Genomic DNA, 15843 nt, shown 5'->3' with positions numbered 1-15843 from the left:
CGGGAGCGAGCGCCGCCTCGCCGCAACAACGCCCGGCATGGCCGTGGGGCCGCTGCCCGAGGGTCGAGGGGCTACTCTCAGCACCCAGGCCGGGGTAACAGGGGACCTGCACTAAGGCGAGGGCTGCGAGTCCGCCGCTGGCATCCTGTTGAAACGACCCAAAACCACATCATGGTGCGAAAAACCAGCCCCCTTCCCTGGTGCCAGGACAGTGGCTTGGACCAGGCATGAGAGTGGCGCTGACTCCTGCGACTGCAGGTCAGGCACACGGGGTACAGCTGTGGTTGCCGGCCACTCCTGGCCTCGATGGGGTGGTTTGGTGATGTGCAGGTGGTGGGTCTTGGCTCTGCTGGCGAGAGGGAATGGAGGAAAAATGGCGAAGCATCCCAAAGATGTGTTCATTGGAGTGGGGTGAGCTTTGAGAGGGAGGCTGAGATAAAATGTGTCTTTCCTGGTACATTTTCACATGCAATTGATGTAATCTGGTCCAAGGAGTAGTTCGTTGGGCAGCTGGCACTTTGCGGTACTGTGGACTTTGAGGCTGATGGTCCTCTACGCATGAAGAGTTTCGTTACTGTCTTTAAATTATTAAGTTACCTTTGTCCAGCAGCAGAAGTGGCAGCCCAAGGATGGCCCTTCTGTGCCTTCCCCTTACCTCTCATCCTCCATATTGACTCTTTGCTCTTCTTTGAAAACATTGCAGTTGATCAGATTTCCTTCTCGAGGCGGTTTTCTCATCTTCCTTTGATGACCTGAAAATTTCCCAGGCTCGTAGCATGCCATGTTGTTAGCATAAATGAACCTTTTCTCAATGGCCTGCGTGTGAAAACCGGTGCCAGAACTGAGCTCCTGTGCTAACATGCCCATTTGAAGCAAGAATGCAGTCCAGATGCCCAAAATATTAGGGTCAGTGATGCATCTGGATTCTCCTAGAGCTAGACGAGGCGACGCAGCGTATTTCTGAAACGCGGAGATTTGCGAGGAATGTGGCGCTGGTATGTCACTCCGGCATACGAAAGCCACCTGTGTTTGATTAAGGTGCAGTCTCGCTTTCAGGACTAGCTGGATACTCTTTCAAAATATTTTTCATAAGCCTTAAATTCCTGTTTGGGGATGAGAATTTGCTAGATCGATAGCCAGATAAAAACATGCTGCCTTAGTACGAGCTGATGCGTGTGCTGTTCAGGTAGGCTGTGCAGAGGAGTTAATGGCAGCGGGGAAGATGGCCTGTGTCGTGTGGCACCGCGTGGTCCCCGTGTGTAGATCTTCTGGATGTGTGGGGACTGTGCCAGGGTCCTGTAGAACCACCAAAGTTGGGAAGTTGGCTGCTGTTTTAGCAGAGTGCGAGCAGTATCAGCGATGCTGAATGTAAAGTTTTGGGATATTCTGTAACTGTCATTTTTAGAAGGTGCCTGGTTTGAGCCCCGTTCTGTGCTCTCTGAAGTTGCTGAGAGCTTTTCCATTGATTCTGCTGAAAACGAGGCATGAATACAATCATGGTGCAGAGCAAAAGTAGTGGTTTGTGATCTTAGAGTGCTTATTTACAGTGATAGTCACTTTTTTTCTTCTCATCTGTTTCAGCCGAACAACCTTGTTCACCTTGGAGCTACAGATATTGGTGATTTGAGATTTGAGCTCATTCCCCGCTGTGCCTGCACAAGCAAGGACCAGAAAAATGAATATCCAGGGGAAAGGCTTCCCCCTGGACCTTGGAGGAAGCTTCACTGAAGATGCTCCAAGGCCACCGGTTCCTGGGGAGGAGGGGGAACTCGTGTCCACAGATCCAAGGCCAGTTAGCCACAGTTTCTACTCCAGTAAAAGCGACGTGGTTAGAAATGAGACATCCACAGCAACACCAAGGCGCTCTGATTTGGATTTGGGGTATGAGCCCGAGGGGAGTGCTTCGCCAACTCCACCCTACCTGAAGTGGGCTGAGTCGCTGCACTCCTTGCTGGATGATCAAGATGGTATTAACCTCTTCAGGACTTTCCTGAAACAGGAGGACTGTGCGGATCTGCTGGACTTTTGGTTTGCCTGCAGCGGCTTCAGGAAGCTGGAGCCATGCGCATCTAATGAGGAAAAAAGACTCAAGCTGGCAAAAGCCATTTACAAAAAATACATCCTCGACAACAACGGCATTGTGTCCCGGCAGATCAAACCAGCCACAAAAAGCTTCATCAAAGACTGCGTCATGAAACTGCAGATTGACCCCGACATGTTTGACCAGGCCCAAACAGAGATTCAGTGCATGATAGAAGACAATACCTACCCTTTGTTCCTTAAGTCGGATATTTATTTGGAATACACAAGGACAGGTGGGGAAAGTCCAAAAATATATAGCGATCCGAGCTCAGGGTCTGGGACAGGTAAAGGGCTACCCGGTTATCTGCCGACTCTGAACGAGGATGAGGAGTGGAAGTGTGACCAAGAGGCCGAGCCTGAGGCCAGCAGGGACTCGGCGCCTTCCAGCAGGCTCACGCAGAAGCTGCTGCTGGAGACGGCCACTCAGCGCGCCGCCTCTGCTCGGCGCTACAGCGAGGGGAGGGAGTTCAGGTAGGTGAGCGCCGAGGCTGCGTTCCTTTTGCAGGGGGCCTCTGGGGAATGGATCGGGGAGCCGCCTCAGGCGCAGGGGTGATGGGAAGCCTTGGAGGACCTTGGGTGGTGTGGAGCACTTGGGCATGGGGGAGCATCTGCATCAGCACGGGATGGTGTTGTGCAGGTGTCTTCGGCTGTTCCTGTCTGATTGCCCCGGTAAACTGCTGCTGGACGTGGTCTGGAGCAGGTAGGGCTTGGTGGGCAGTGCAGAGCCGTGGGCAGTCCTCGTGCTCATGCAGGGAGTCGAGCGAGCCGCAGTGTCTGTAGCCCACACTGACAGCAGGTTGTTGTTCAGTCACAGGAACGCGGGCGAGTAGAGCTCATGGTAAAACTACTCTGTGTAAATACACCAGGAAATTGTTGGGATGAGCCGCAACTAGAGGCTGCAGGATGCTTGCAGGACATACCCTCACCTCTGTAATGTTTGCGTGGGTCAAACGGGATTCATGCTGCTCCCTGCTAATGATCCTGCTTTGCGCACGAGATTCCCGGCACTGAATTCTAGTGGTGTCAAAGTCAGAATCACTGAATCCAGTTAAAACCATTCCCTGTTGCAGCTTTTCCGTTCATCAAAGTAATGGCTGGTTTTTTTTAGCTGGAGAAGTTGCACAGTTTTGCAGGCTGTTTTTTTTCTGGGTCCCCCACCCACTTCCAGCCAACATGGATTTTGAAACTTGCTGAGAGCTCAGTTAAAATTCCAGACAATTAACTTAGCAGGGAGCTCTCTGGGATCAATAAGCGTGTGTGTGTCTAACCCTTGCTGAGTCAACAGAACCTGGCCAGAACACATTCCAACTTTTTTTTTTTTAATAAAATCTCCTTGTTTTAAGACCTGCTTAGGCTAAAATCTGACACTTTGTGAAGATTACGAAATGAAGTAGCTGTACTGTCCTCTTCAAAGCCGTCTGCCTTATGAAAAGCATTTCTGTGTTTAATCTCCCTCGGCTGTCCCTTTAGCCTGGCAGCTGGAAGCGCATCCCGCCCTGTGCAAGGTCTCGGCGCCTTTCAGCTGGCGAAATGTTTTCGATTTGATTCTTGTTTTCTTACAGATTTTGAGGAGGGGGATGTTGCATGTGAAACTCTTCAGGGGAGAAAAAAGGGGAATTCATGCAGACTCCCGCTGTTTTAATCAGGAGTCGGAAAAACAAAATCCCAGGGTCCTGGGACTTTCCCATGGAGTTAATAAAAACCTTGAATGTTTCTTGAAGTGCATTTTCACTGAGCAGTCAGGTACTCGACATAAGCGAAGGATTAGAAAAGTCCATGATTTAAGTAACTTTTTATTTAAGCGATAATGGCTTTAAGATTGAAAATAACATTTGAGGTTCAGCTGTGTTTACTTTCCTTACTAGAGCAGGTAGCAAGAACCCATGTGCAACACTGCGCTTTGCAGCCCTGGCTTCAGGAAAAAAAACCCTTTACCATTATCTGAATATATCTGTGTCAGATTATGAAATTGTTTAAGAAATGTGCTGTGAAATAGAAGCATTTTGGAGTAGAATTCCTCAGTCTTGGGCACTTTCATACCAGATTGGAACAGCATGAAATAAATCTTTATGTGAGGGATAGAGGTCAGAAAAAATGTGTTACTGTTAATTCGTAGTGTCCAACAGCCTGTCACTGTGGCTGCTGATGCTCCTGTCAGCTGGGGAGGCACAGAAACGCTTACCATTCTCACCAGTGCAGGAGTCATTTCTCAGCCTGGAGGTACTGAAGATAAGTGATGTATTTTAGTTTGTAAATGTTGGTATGTCAGCTCTAGTAGTGTCCAGAGCATCACGATGGAAGATGCTACCAAACTGTGTAATACCTGCGGTTTTTTTTAGTCACAAAAACCTGCTGAGATACTGAGGTGATTGTTCCTCTTCGTGCAAGACCTTGTGGTTGTATTACCTTACTTCCTGGATGTTGTATAGCAATAACTGTCTTGAGTAAGCTGGTTTTTAAGCTGTAGTGTCTTTAACCTGTAGACGTCTTTGTTCATTTACTTTCTCACCTGAGTGAGTGTGCTGAAAGCTTGTGGAGCTGCTTGCAGCAAGAAGCAATAGCTACGTGCAGCATTTGAAAGGCTGGGTCTCAATTTATTTTGGAAATTTCCACAACCCCTTTCTTTTGCATATGTGTGGAAGAATTTCTTGTTTCTGTTCTTGAGGGAATGTTGAAATAAGCTGTTTTGCATTATATCTGAGGGCCTGTTTAATCTTCCCAAGATTGAACTTCTCTTCCTTGGCTCCCATGGAAACCCTAAATAAAGAGGAATCTGAGCAAATGCAATAGAAGTATTTCTCTGTTACCAAATGAGCATCTTGAATTGGGTCCAAAATTTTTGCAGCGGAAAGTTCATAAATCTTGACACGGTAGCTCTGCTCTCAGGAGAGAAAATGTAAAGAATTCCTCAAAAGGCAGAAGACATATCGTTATTAGTGCTGGATATTTTGAAGGTGTGCAAATGTGCATGCGTATGTGAGAATATTCAAAAGCTGAAAGCATCGCCGTTACCCACTGTGTTTTTGTATGCATAGGAAAAGGCCAATAGTCATTATAGTTAGGCTCCTGCAAATTAATTGGACATTGGTTATGGATCAGTGAACTTCAAAGAGGGTAACCCCCGAAGATCTCGGGCATTAACTTGCAGCTTCCGAAAGTGACACTAACGTGGTTGTGAGGGCGGCTAAATCGTTCATTAACCTTCTTCTGACACGCCAGGACGGCGTTCCTTGGATCCTAAGAGCAGAAATTAAACTTGTGCCTAAGAACCACCCTGCAGCCTGGTTTTCGAGTGCTCCAGGAAAACGCACATGTCTTACAAAGCTGGAAATGTGGTGTTTGGTGGTGAAAGAGGACGGTTGTGTCTTTTATTGGGGTCGGTTTCTTCTGCCACTGCTTTAGCTTTGCATTAGGAGAGGTTCCCCTCCCACTGCCAAAGTGTTGGGGAGTGGTGCTCACAGCCATGGCCTTTGCTTTCTTCCGGTGGTGAGAAGGAAGAGGAGCACGAGGTGTTCTGTGTGAGCAGCTCTGCCATCGCCTCTTCCGAAAGACCAAGCTGGGAGACCTAGGTTAGTTCTGCCAGTTGCTTTGGATTTTACCCGTGTCATGAAGTGCACAACGTGTAGAAAAGGAGACCTGGAGGTTGGTGATGAGAGGATGTGTGGTGGTAGGTGAGGTCAATATTTTGGTGGAGCTGATAGGCACAGATGGAGAAATTTCCCAGTGGGGACTTTGATATACACGTGGGTTGTATTTTTTTAAAGGAGGCTGGCTACATGATCTAAGCTTTAATATCCAGAGTGCTGAGCTGACTAAGCTCATGGTATTTCACAAATGTTGGTGGCTCAGATGAAGAGGATGGGTGATGTGGTTCTCTGCCAGGGCTGGTGGAAATCACCGGCAGAGCCCTTCTGATGGTGCTGGTTCAGGGAAGATGCGGGATCTCTCCATTGCTTAGGCAGCGTAAATGGTCCAGTGGTCAGAAACTGGGCCTGCATCATAAGGAAGCTAAAATTTAGCTGGCAGGCCTAATTTTGAGGTTTGCTGCTTCATTGGTGTTTAAATATTAAATTGCACACTTCTGACTCAAGACTGTGTGGTGAAGGAATTGGTGTTAATTGCACTGAACGTGTGGAAAAGTGGGGGTGCAAAATCAACCGCTGTTGCAGGAGTAGTCTGTGTTTAGAAAGTTGAAGGCGTGCATTACATGTTAAAAGCAATGCTGCTTCTAACTAGAGAAGCAGTGTGTGCAGCTTGGAGCTCGGCTACTGGAGCTTCAGGAGAGGTTGCTTTCTGGAAAAAAGCAGCTACTGAATGTTATAGGCAAAGGCGGAAAGAAAAGTTTGGATGCTCAGCTTGACTTAGCTGGAATTAAAATTGCCGGGCCCATAGCACCACTTGTAATTGATACAAGCCTATTTGGAGTCTGTGGCTATTTCCAATTTTAAAGAAAATAAGTTACAGAAGAATAGTTTTGGTTCTGCATTGTTCCTGGGAGAAGTTCCTGAGTCTAACGGGGAGGTGGGGTCTGATGCTAATAGCGCTAAGTGGTAATTTAGTGACTCCAGTGCTGTAAGATATACAAGACAGAGACTGATGGTGTTTTTGCACAGAAGTTACGCCAGCTTTTTTAAATACATTGTTGAGCTGATGAAACTTCTATGTTGAAATGCTTATATTAACAGTGTAAAGTATTTATACTGGCAGTTGCCAAGTTTTAAAATGGATTTTATTTGAAGAAGAATACCTTTTGTGCCCGTAGCTTTGCCTCTACACAAATCAAGATGAAGTAGTGGTGTGTTTGTCATTTGGTTATGGATTAGTGCTTGGCTTCTTTTTGAAGACAGGTAGTTAAGCTTTAGGCACGTTCTTTTGATAAATGGATAGTGTTTTCTCCCCTGCTCCAGCAAGCAGCTACCTTATTTTGTTGTGATTGAGTTTTGCTTGGGTTACCAAAGCTTTTCTTTTAAAAGAATGAAACGGGAGTTAAACCTTCCACTTTTTGGTGCTGGGGAAGTTCAGATTGGACACTGGGTGGGCAAAAAATCTTCATGAGGTGTGCGATGCAACCCAGGAACAGGAACCAGAGAGGAGGGGATCTGCATCCCTGGAGGGCTTCATGGCTCCGTTAGACAGAGCCACGTCCCATCTGGTCCAGTTGGCGATGGTCCTGTGTTGATGGGCACTTACAATGCTGGCAGAAATCATGAGATACTGAGTTTTGAGAACTGAGTTGGAAGTCAGGCTGGTTTGGGGTCTGCCTGGTTTCAGAAAGAGTTTGGTGCTAAAAAGCTGAATGAGAGCTGAACCGATCCCAAGATGTGCACCTAGGAGGTGGGTCATGGTGCGGGTACACCTTGGTTTTGATCTGCCATTCAACCTCAACTTGGGTTTATGTTTTAAGAGTTTCTTTGTTGTTGCTATAATGGACTAATCCCTTGAATAATTAGTTACCACTGGATGTTTAAAAATTACTGCCTCTTGGATGTTTTCCTTTAATAGTCTGTTAGATCCTGGATTTATTAACTATTGAGACAGACTGTGAAATCCTGTTATGCCAGGCTTTCTTGGTGGAAAAGGGGCTGAGAATGGTGTGGGGGTGCGGGGAGAGCACACACGGACCTCACGTTAGGGTGGAGCTGTTGACTTCCCCACCTTCCCAAGCCGTGTGAGATGTCCTCCCTGCCCACGGCGCTGGGTCGCTGGCTGCTGGAGCACACCATGGTCATGGGCCATCCCTGGGTTTGGGCCTTCAGAAGATGCTCCAAGAAGTTGGAGCACCGTGGCTGGACGGTGCAAGGCCAGTCACACAATCGCCATGCATTTAAAATAAATCATGGACCCGATTTTATTAGAATCGGTGGAAAAATCTAGTTTCAGAAGTGTCTGTGTTTGTAGTACAGAAAATTGCTGTGTTTAAGAAAATCTTAGAACGGAGGTGCTGATATCCTAAATCAGTTCCTGGAAATATCATTGGATTATTAGGCTCATCCTTAAATCCATTAAGCAAATTACAGTTAATCGGTCAAATAAAAGAAGAAAGATCTTTTGCAAGGCCCTGTCTTTTGAGTCACATGCAGAAGCTGTAGTAATATTTTAATTTTCCATCTGTCAGTGAATGTATTCAATCACTTTGCTTCCTTATGTGCAGGATTTGAAATTAGAAACTGAGGTTAATTATCTGCATTAAATGAAATATGTGAAGCCCACAAAAGCAAAAACCTTCATGATTTGGTACGGTCTGTTAAGCTAGGCAGGCTGTTTCAGAAGGAGAGGGGTTATTTTTTTCCTGGTTTTGTTCCGATTGAAGGGTTTTAGTCACAGTAATTGAAATGATTAAAAAGTCAAATTGCTGGTGAATATAACTCTGAGCATCTTTCTGAAAAGATCTGACGCTGGGTTGAGAGCAGGGGTTTGCTCAGCCTGGTGGCATGGAGCGGCCGGTGTTGTGCCGTCGCGGTGTGGGTGAGGCCGGTTGTCCTTCGTGCCTTGTTGTCAACCTCCTGCGTGGCGATGGGATGGCACAGCACTGCTGCCAGGTTAGGGGAGGTGATTGGGAAGTGGAACAATACCGGAGGAGAGCGAGGCTTTTGAGTGTATCAGATATAAAACAGGTCCAACACCATCCATCCTGATGGTAGTAATTAGCTAATTACTGCCTGCTTCAGTTGGAAGTGCAGCTTCAGACTCTACAGAGAAGACAGTCCTCTTGGAAATACACCATCCCTAGTGCTCAGCTGATTTTGTGGTGAATCGTTTGTTAAGAGGCTCATTTTCTGTTTCCTGCCACTGCATTATACACGTGGCTTAGATTTGAGCTGCTCTGGGGGTTGCAGCGCCCATCTCTACTCATCGGGGGCAAAGATGCCCCTTCCCAGGTGCAGCCTTGAACCCCTGCTCATCGTCTGGGCACTTCAGGAAAGGTCTCTTCTGGAGCCGTGCATCTTCTTGTTCCCCTCTGCCATGTGCCAGAGCAGGCTGCTCTGCCCGAAGTCACGCAAAGAAATTAAATTGCAGCAGGTCACGCTTGCGTGTAAAAGCAAAACCATCGTTACTCACAGCACTGGTCTGGGTTCTTCACCGTTGTTACGGCAGTGATGTATTTAAGTAGACCCATTGCAGTTTTAAGTCAGATTATCCAAATTCTATAAAACCCACGTGGAAATTGGATTTTACCTTTGAAGACTCCAAAGTACACTTGTGTGATGAGACCTGGAATTTTTTGGTCCTGTGGCCTCCAAGATACAACCTGTCCTTAAAATATCAGCTTTTAGAAGGTCTTTAGCTGATCTGAATAGCTAACAGATGAATAGCTTTCATCTATTGTGATGAAAAGCAGTGGAGGGAGGGAAAACTATAGCTTGAGGAAAAAACTCCTAGATGCTCCAGGGAGAGCCACTGGTTAGCACCAGGACCTCCTGTTAATCTCTGAACCTATCTCCAGATCTGATCACCAGAAGCTACAGGATTTTGTTCTTCCTTCAACTCTCGGACCTCCACATATCCCCCTGTCCTGTTGCAGGCTGGAGCATCTCAGTCCTCTCCATCTCTCCATTTTAATTTTCCTTTTTTCTGCAGGTTTAGAGTTTTTGTCATTTATCTCCAGGGTGTGTTCAGAGAAATGCTGGTGCTGGAAGTAGGAGAGCAGTAAGCGTGGGCAGGTGGGATTGCCTTTTTCTCAGCAGTCCACATTTAGAGTGGGTTATCTCTGCTGGAAAACTGTGGTTTTTCTGTTCAACAGATTTACTCTTTTCAGTCATTAATTTTGGTCATCTTCTTGGCTGGCAGTCAGCTTTTCAGACTGGGTCTGCCCTTGCTGCCACCCTGCTCCAGGCAGTTGCTTTGGGGCTTCCATCCAGTGCATATATTCATGTGGGAATTGATCATTTGGTAGCTGAGGACCTCTCCAAGCTTTCAAAAGCAAAGTACAAATCAGAACTGAGTCGCAGGAGAGCTCCTGGGAATTACAGATAGGATCCCTGGAGAGAGATGTGGGGACTCTATATCCAGCTCTAGCCACTGGGTTGGAGTGACTTTCTCCTGGTTCTGCCCCATGGAAGTTAGAGCTGTAAAACCGTTTGGCACCAGACATGCAAATGAGAGCTGGGCTGAAGCGACTCTTACCCTTGAGGATCCCAAAAGAGGAATCAACAAATAGAAATTATTCTATTAGTAGGGACAAAGTTCACAGGTTAACCATCATGTCAAATCAATGAAATACAGCCTTGATCTCCTGCACAAGGGCTTTATTGTGTTTAAATAAGAGTGCCCCAGCAAAGACAGCAAGTTCTTGCACTGTAACATTTGCAGCGTGCTGAAGAAAGGGAAGCTCTGTACAGATTGCAGCACGAAATGCCTCCTTCAGACATCAGCTTCATTCCTGCTTCATAAGATTGTAAAACATGACCTTGGAACCTTTTTGCTCTCCTTATGGCCCTACCCAGATTAGATTTCCACAGGGCATGTATTTTTTATTTTCTTAATAAAAAGTTGGGGTCTTTGGCTAAGAAGCCTTGTCTTTGTACTTTTAATTCGGTCCATGTGACTGTCATAACATTTATTTCTTAGGAAGTGAAAAATGTGGCTTTCTTGAGGGAAGGCACAAAAGAAAGCCACTGGGTGTGCTGGACGAAGACCGTCATCCCAAGTCCTTTGGTGCTTGGTGTAATGCTCTGCCAGGAAAAGAAACAGAAGAAGTCACCTTCTTTGTTGGGAAAGTATTTACATTTAACGTGCCTTTGAACATCTGCAGGTTTGGGGAAACTTTGTTTTCCTCTCTTGGGAAAAGTGTCTTTGAAAAGGCTCGCTTGACCCTCTTTTCTTCAAGATGGGCCGATGCTGGCAAAAAGAGATGAGCTTGAAACGAGATGGAAAAGGGCAGCAATGGATGTGTGGATGCGTCACGGCAGTGTCGGATTTGTTGCATTATGAAATAGCGGTGTGGGTTTTCCCCTCCAGGTACACGCAGTAAAGTTTGTGACCAGGGGGTGATGCGGGTGCTGCCAGCTGGGGACGTTAGCCCAACTGGAGGCATTTGAGAAGGCTGAGCGTCCCACTGTCCCCAGGCAGTGGGTTTGGATCTTCCCCAGAAGACGCTGGAGGAGCCCACTAAAACTGATCCATAAACCTTCCTCCTCCTGAAGAGAGAAGCCTTTCCAAATGGGCATGGGAAGAGCTTTCCTTTGGTAATCCTGGAGATAACAGGTCACGCAGCTTCACCCAGTGAATCTTGCACAATAACTTGTGGTCAGGCTGAAACGTCTATTTTAGAAAGGCATCCAAGTGATGGGAGGTCACGAAGCATTTTTGTTATCTCCTCCTGCGGTTAGTTACTCTTGGTTACTCTCACTGTTCTCCCTGTGTTCCTTATCACTTGCTTCAGTTTTTTCCAGCTTCAGTTTATAGCAGCTGGGTTTTGGTGTGTCTGCTCACTTTAGTGGCTCCAGATATCTTTGTATGTTTGTAAAAAGAAAAACCTCCAGAAAGGGTGTGAATGTTCTCCTTAAGTGGCAGCAGCTTTGTTATGGAAGGCCCTTTGGTTTTATTAGGCTTTCCAACCCTCCGGTCAACTGTTAAACAAGCTGTAGCTTGTCACGGTTGACAAACCTCCGCTCTGGTCTCAGACCTAACCTACCAGTTTAAAAGGCAGTATTCTTTTGTGTGCAGGTTTCTGGGTGGGGACTATTGGGCTTCTAAGGGAAATTAACTTGCGGCCTCTCTTTCCCCCTCCCATCTCAAATAAATTAAGTTTTGTGCTAACTGTTCTGTCACTTCCGAAGGCCAAAAGGAAATGTCAGCCCATGTTCTAGGTTTCCTGCTACCTGAAGTACTCTGCTGCACACTAAGTGCAAGTAAGTGGGAATATGTAATTATATTAAAACATAACAGCTTCACGATCAGTGTCAGCCACTGAAGATAAAATGTAGAAAGTGTTTATTGAATTATTCATTCATGATTATTTAAAAACATTTTGAATTTATTCTTAAGCTTTGGGGAAGAATTCTTGAAAGGCTGGCGTTAGCCGTCCGCGATGTTTATACACCTGAGTAAATGCCTGTCTCAGCAGTTTGTCGGTGTCGAGTGCTCCAGATCTAAAGCCCTTCAAAGGTAAAGCCAGCACACCTTTGTCTCCGCCGGCCTCACCGACTCTGGAGTTTTGGCTGGTGAGGTGGAACCATTTGTAGCAGAGGCTGGCGCTAGGACAGGCAGGGTGCTGCATTTCACACCGTTGTCATAACTGTTTCATGCAGATTTGCTCTCTGTAGGTTTGGGTGGCGAAGGCTGTAGCACTTGGACGACCCAGACATGCTGATGGGATGGGTGGAGAGGTGCTTGGGGAGCAGTTTTGTGTGGACAGCCAAGCTGTGGGCTGTTTCTCTTTTTATGTCCCTCCAGCAGTATCTGTTGTATGGATTGTAGCGGTCCAGGGAAGAAGAGAGGGAAGGCCCTTCGGATGGTCTCTCTGGGATGCAGCATACTGGCCACATCTAATTTTAGGGGGGTTGGAAGATACAGTGCTTTTCCTCGTGACGTGTCATTGCAGGTGCTGGTGCTTCCTGCCCAACTGGGCAAAACTCAGTATTTTATTTTCAGCCCTGTGGTATTCAGGAGAAGGTAGCCTGCACTCAGGGAGGGACACTTTTCACACAGATCTCTCTCTGTGATTGCCAGGAATTTAGAAACGTGTTACACTGACCTGGCTGAAAACTGTTCGGAGTTGTTGTTTTTATGCTAACATAGCACCGTGCCCTGCTCATTGGCCCAGATAAGCATCCGCACAGGGCAGGGCCCTTGCCCACGTGGCCGGGCGGGCAGCATGCGCTGCAGTGGGTGTCACTGCCGAGCACCCAACGCCTTGCCACAGTCGGTGTCACCGCCAAGGACCTAACGCCTTCCCCTTTCTTTCATCAGGCTCAGATGCGTTTTTCCTCCAGCAAGAGGCACGGCATGGGTGCCGGCTGCAGCCTGCACTGCCTTTCACTCTGCAGCAGAGCAGGGAGAGGAGGGGAAGGGTCTCCAACACCCACAAGTTGCATCTCTGATCCAGACATTAGCAGGGTGCCCTCAGTCCCTGGGACAGTTCACCAGTCAAGCTTCGCTGCCTCATCACACTGCTTGGATGGAAGAGATGAGCAAATTTGAGGAGGGCAGAAACCCCAGTACTTGGTTCAGCCCCTCTGCTGCTGAGACCTGCAGCTGCAGCTTTAGTCGAGAGCTCAAGGCGGCTTCTCTGACCCTGCAGTGGTCTTGGCAGAAAAGTCAGCTGGCCCTATGTAGATCTCTTTTCCTTTCTTGATGCAGCGCTAGAGCTCCTCGCCTCAAGAGCCAACTGTCCCTTGCAAATATCACTGACTTGGGCACTCTCAGCCTGGGAGGGATGGCTTGTTGGAGCTCTAGCGAGTGAGCTGATACCCTGCTGATTGTACAGTGAAGATCCTGGCCTTGCAGTCCTCCAGTGCTTGCCCACAGCTCTTCTGCATGCTCAGAAGAGTAGGTGCTTCCCACAGCTCACTGGATTTGCCTCCCTGATGGTAGGATACACTTGAGAGGCAGCAGTTGCTTGGTTGGGCTCAGCAAGGTCATCAAGGTTTTGGTCCCTGATGACGAGGCCCTGAGTCAGCTCTGCGTGGATTGCTCCCTTTCACACTTCACATTGGTTCTTCTCTCTGGAACTGTCAACCACATTGCCAGCAGTCAAGCTACGAGCAACCCTTTCTTGTTGTTAATTACTGCCTGTGGCTTGGCACCAGCAGTGTCAGAAACCCTCCCAGGTAGCCCATCTGGGGCTGTGGACTTAGGAGTAGTGTGTTGCCTCGGGTGGCACGGAGTAGCATAATCCTCTCACTTCCCAGCTTTGAAATCATCCTGGAAGCCTGAGCTGAAGAAAGAGGGTGGGACTGGAGCCAAACCTCTCTTCCAGGTGGGACAGTAGTGGCAGGAACATCTATTGTCCACAAAGGTGCTGCCAAGCCACAGAAGGCAATTAACAGGGAAGAAAAATGTGCTTCCTTTAAAATTTGAATTTTAAAAAATAGTTTTTCTTTTTAAATTGGACATTCATACGTTGATGAGCAAAGTAGGCAAAATCAGGATTGTAAGAGCAAGCATCTGAAATAATCTAACTCTTGTAATTAGCAAGTTAATAAACCAGGCAGGTTTGTCAAAGGGGATTATGTTCAGTCCTGAGTGATAACTGAGTGTGAACAGGATTTATAACATCAGGCTACTCTGCGCTTGGCATGGAGGACAAGGAAAACAGTCCTGGAGTATGGTAGAGAGGTCTCTTTCTAACTATATTGTGCCAGTGTGGTTATGGTGGAGAAAGAGTTTGAAAATAAATTTTTCCTCCTTTTTTGGGTCAGCTGTTCGCATTGCAGATCTAACTGTGTATTAAACAGTCAACCCCTTCGGGCCTTAAACAGGTTTTTACAAGCTCACCCTTTTATACAGGGGACCCTTCTGCACGAAGTCCCCCTCCCCAGCTGACGTTGCAACTGTGGTTTGTATTTGTGCTGGGCTGCTGGATTTCATCCTTTGCTCTCACTCAGTTCCCTCTGTATTAATGTATTTTGAGCATGAATTTGGAAATAGAGAGCAGTGTTTCAGTGGTGAGGATCTCAGGAGTGACAAATCCCTCAGATTCAGAACTTCAGAAGCAGATCCTCCTCTGTCACATGCGTGTCTGAGGGACTTCATCAGCTTCTCTGCAACAGTGAGCCCTGCAGAAATTCATGTGCTCGTGCAGCTGAAGTAGTGGCAGTAGCAGCTGAACTGGTGGCCAGGAGACAGGGAGCCATCACTGGAAAGAATCATTAAATACAATATGTGAGCCCTGCTCGGAGATAGAAGTGCTGTTCCAGCAACCCAAGCCGCGTGAGCAAGAAGCAGCATTTTTTTCCCCAAAAAAATACGCATCAAAAGTGAGGGATGAAACTGCCGTACTACAACAGCCATCTACACAAGATCTTAACCTTGTCTATCTCTCCTCTTCTGCACCACTAGGAGTGGTTTTAAATCTCCCATCTAAAAGGTTAAGCTTTAAAAATGAGAAAGGTATGTTTCCTTTCCTCTCAGTCATGTAATGATTTTTCATTTGCTGTTTGATCCTGGTTCTTATGCATTAACCGCATGGGAGCTACAGCATTGGGTTACAGATAAAGCAGGAGACTGTTCCTTTAAAAACTATGAGGCTTAAGTCAAATTATGCAGTATTGAAATCGAGCATATTTTTCAAATCACAGAAGGAATGGATTTGTTGTTGTTGTTGTTTGTTGGTACGTACATGAGGATCTTCCCACGTTTTTGAACACTTGATCTAAAATCTGTTCCTCTGGTGGGGGATTTCTCCTGCATCTCCCCTCCGAGGCCAGCGAAGGTGGGACTGGGCAATGCACTATTTTTAGAAATGAGCAGTGATACATTCCAGGAACTCCTGCAGTATTTTTCAGAACCGAGTTTGAAGGTTTTAAGCACAGATAGGGAAATATGTCATCTGTGTAAATTGCTCTAAATTACCTGCAATTTGTTGGGAGTTGCCATTTCTAAGTGCTTATTGCAACTCTAGATATTTGAGGAAGCTTTTGATTATCCTAGGCTTGTAAAATGTAATTGGCTATTTCTTAATTGTTGTCCTCTGTGAAGTATAATTACCTGTAATGTAGAGCTTTTTATTTGTCAATGCCGCAAACAGGAAATCAAGAGTGTCTGATTGAGATAAGTTTGGGGACTCCACCATGACTTGTAATTGCATCAGGTGACTTG

At 46.7% G+C, this 15843-nt stretch overlaps 1 protein-coding gene across 1 annotated transcript in view; it reads left to right on the top strand.

Moving 5' to 3' along the window:
• Nucleotides 1-1578: 1578 nt before the first annotated feature.
• The window catches only part of LOC104536342 (axin-1-like), a 38245-nt gene continuing 23980 nt past the window's right edge, over nucleotides 1579-15843 (top strand). The window contains exon 1 of the mRNA XM_010178921.1: nucleotides 1579-2553. Within this exon, the coding sequence (XP_010177223.1) occupies nucleotides 1676-2553 (878 nt within the window). The 5' untranslated portion in view covers nucleotides 1579-1675. The remainder of the gene's footprint in view (nucleotides 2554-15843) is intronic.

Source organism: Mesitornis unicolor, unplaced genomic scaffold, assembly GCF_000695765.1.
Source record: "Mesitornis unicolor isolate BGI_N332 unplaced genomic scaffold, ASM69576v1 scaffold54822, whole genome shotgun sequence".
Taxonomy (NCBI): domain Eukaryota; kingdom Metazoa; phylum Chordata; class Aves; order Mesitornithiformes; family Mesitornithidae; genus Mesitornis; species Mesitornis unicolor.
This window is presented reverse-complemented; position numbering and strand designations above follow the sequence as displayed.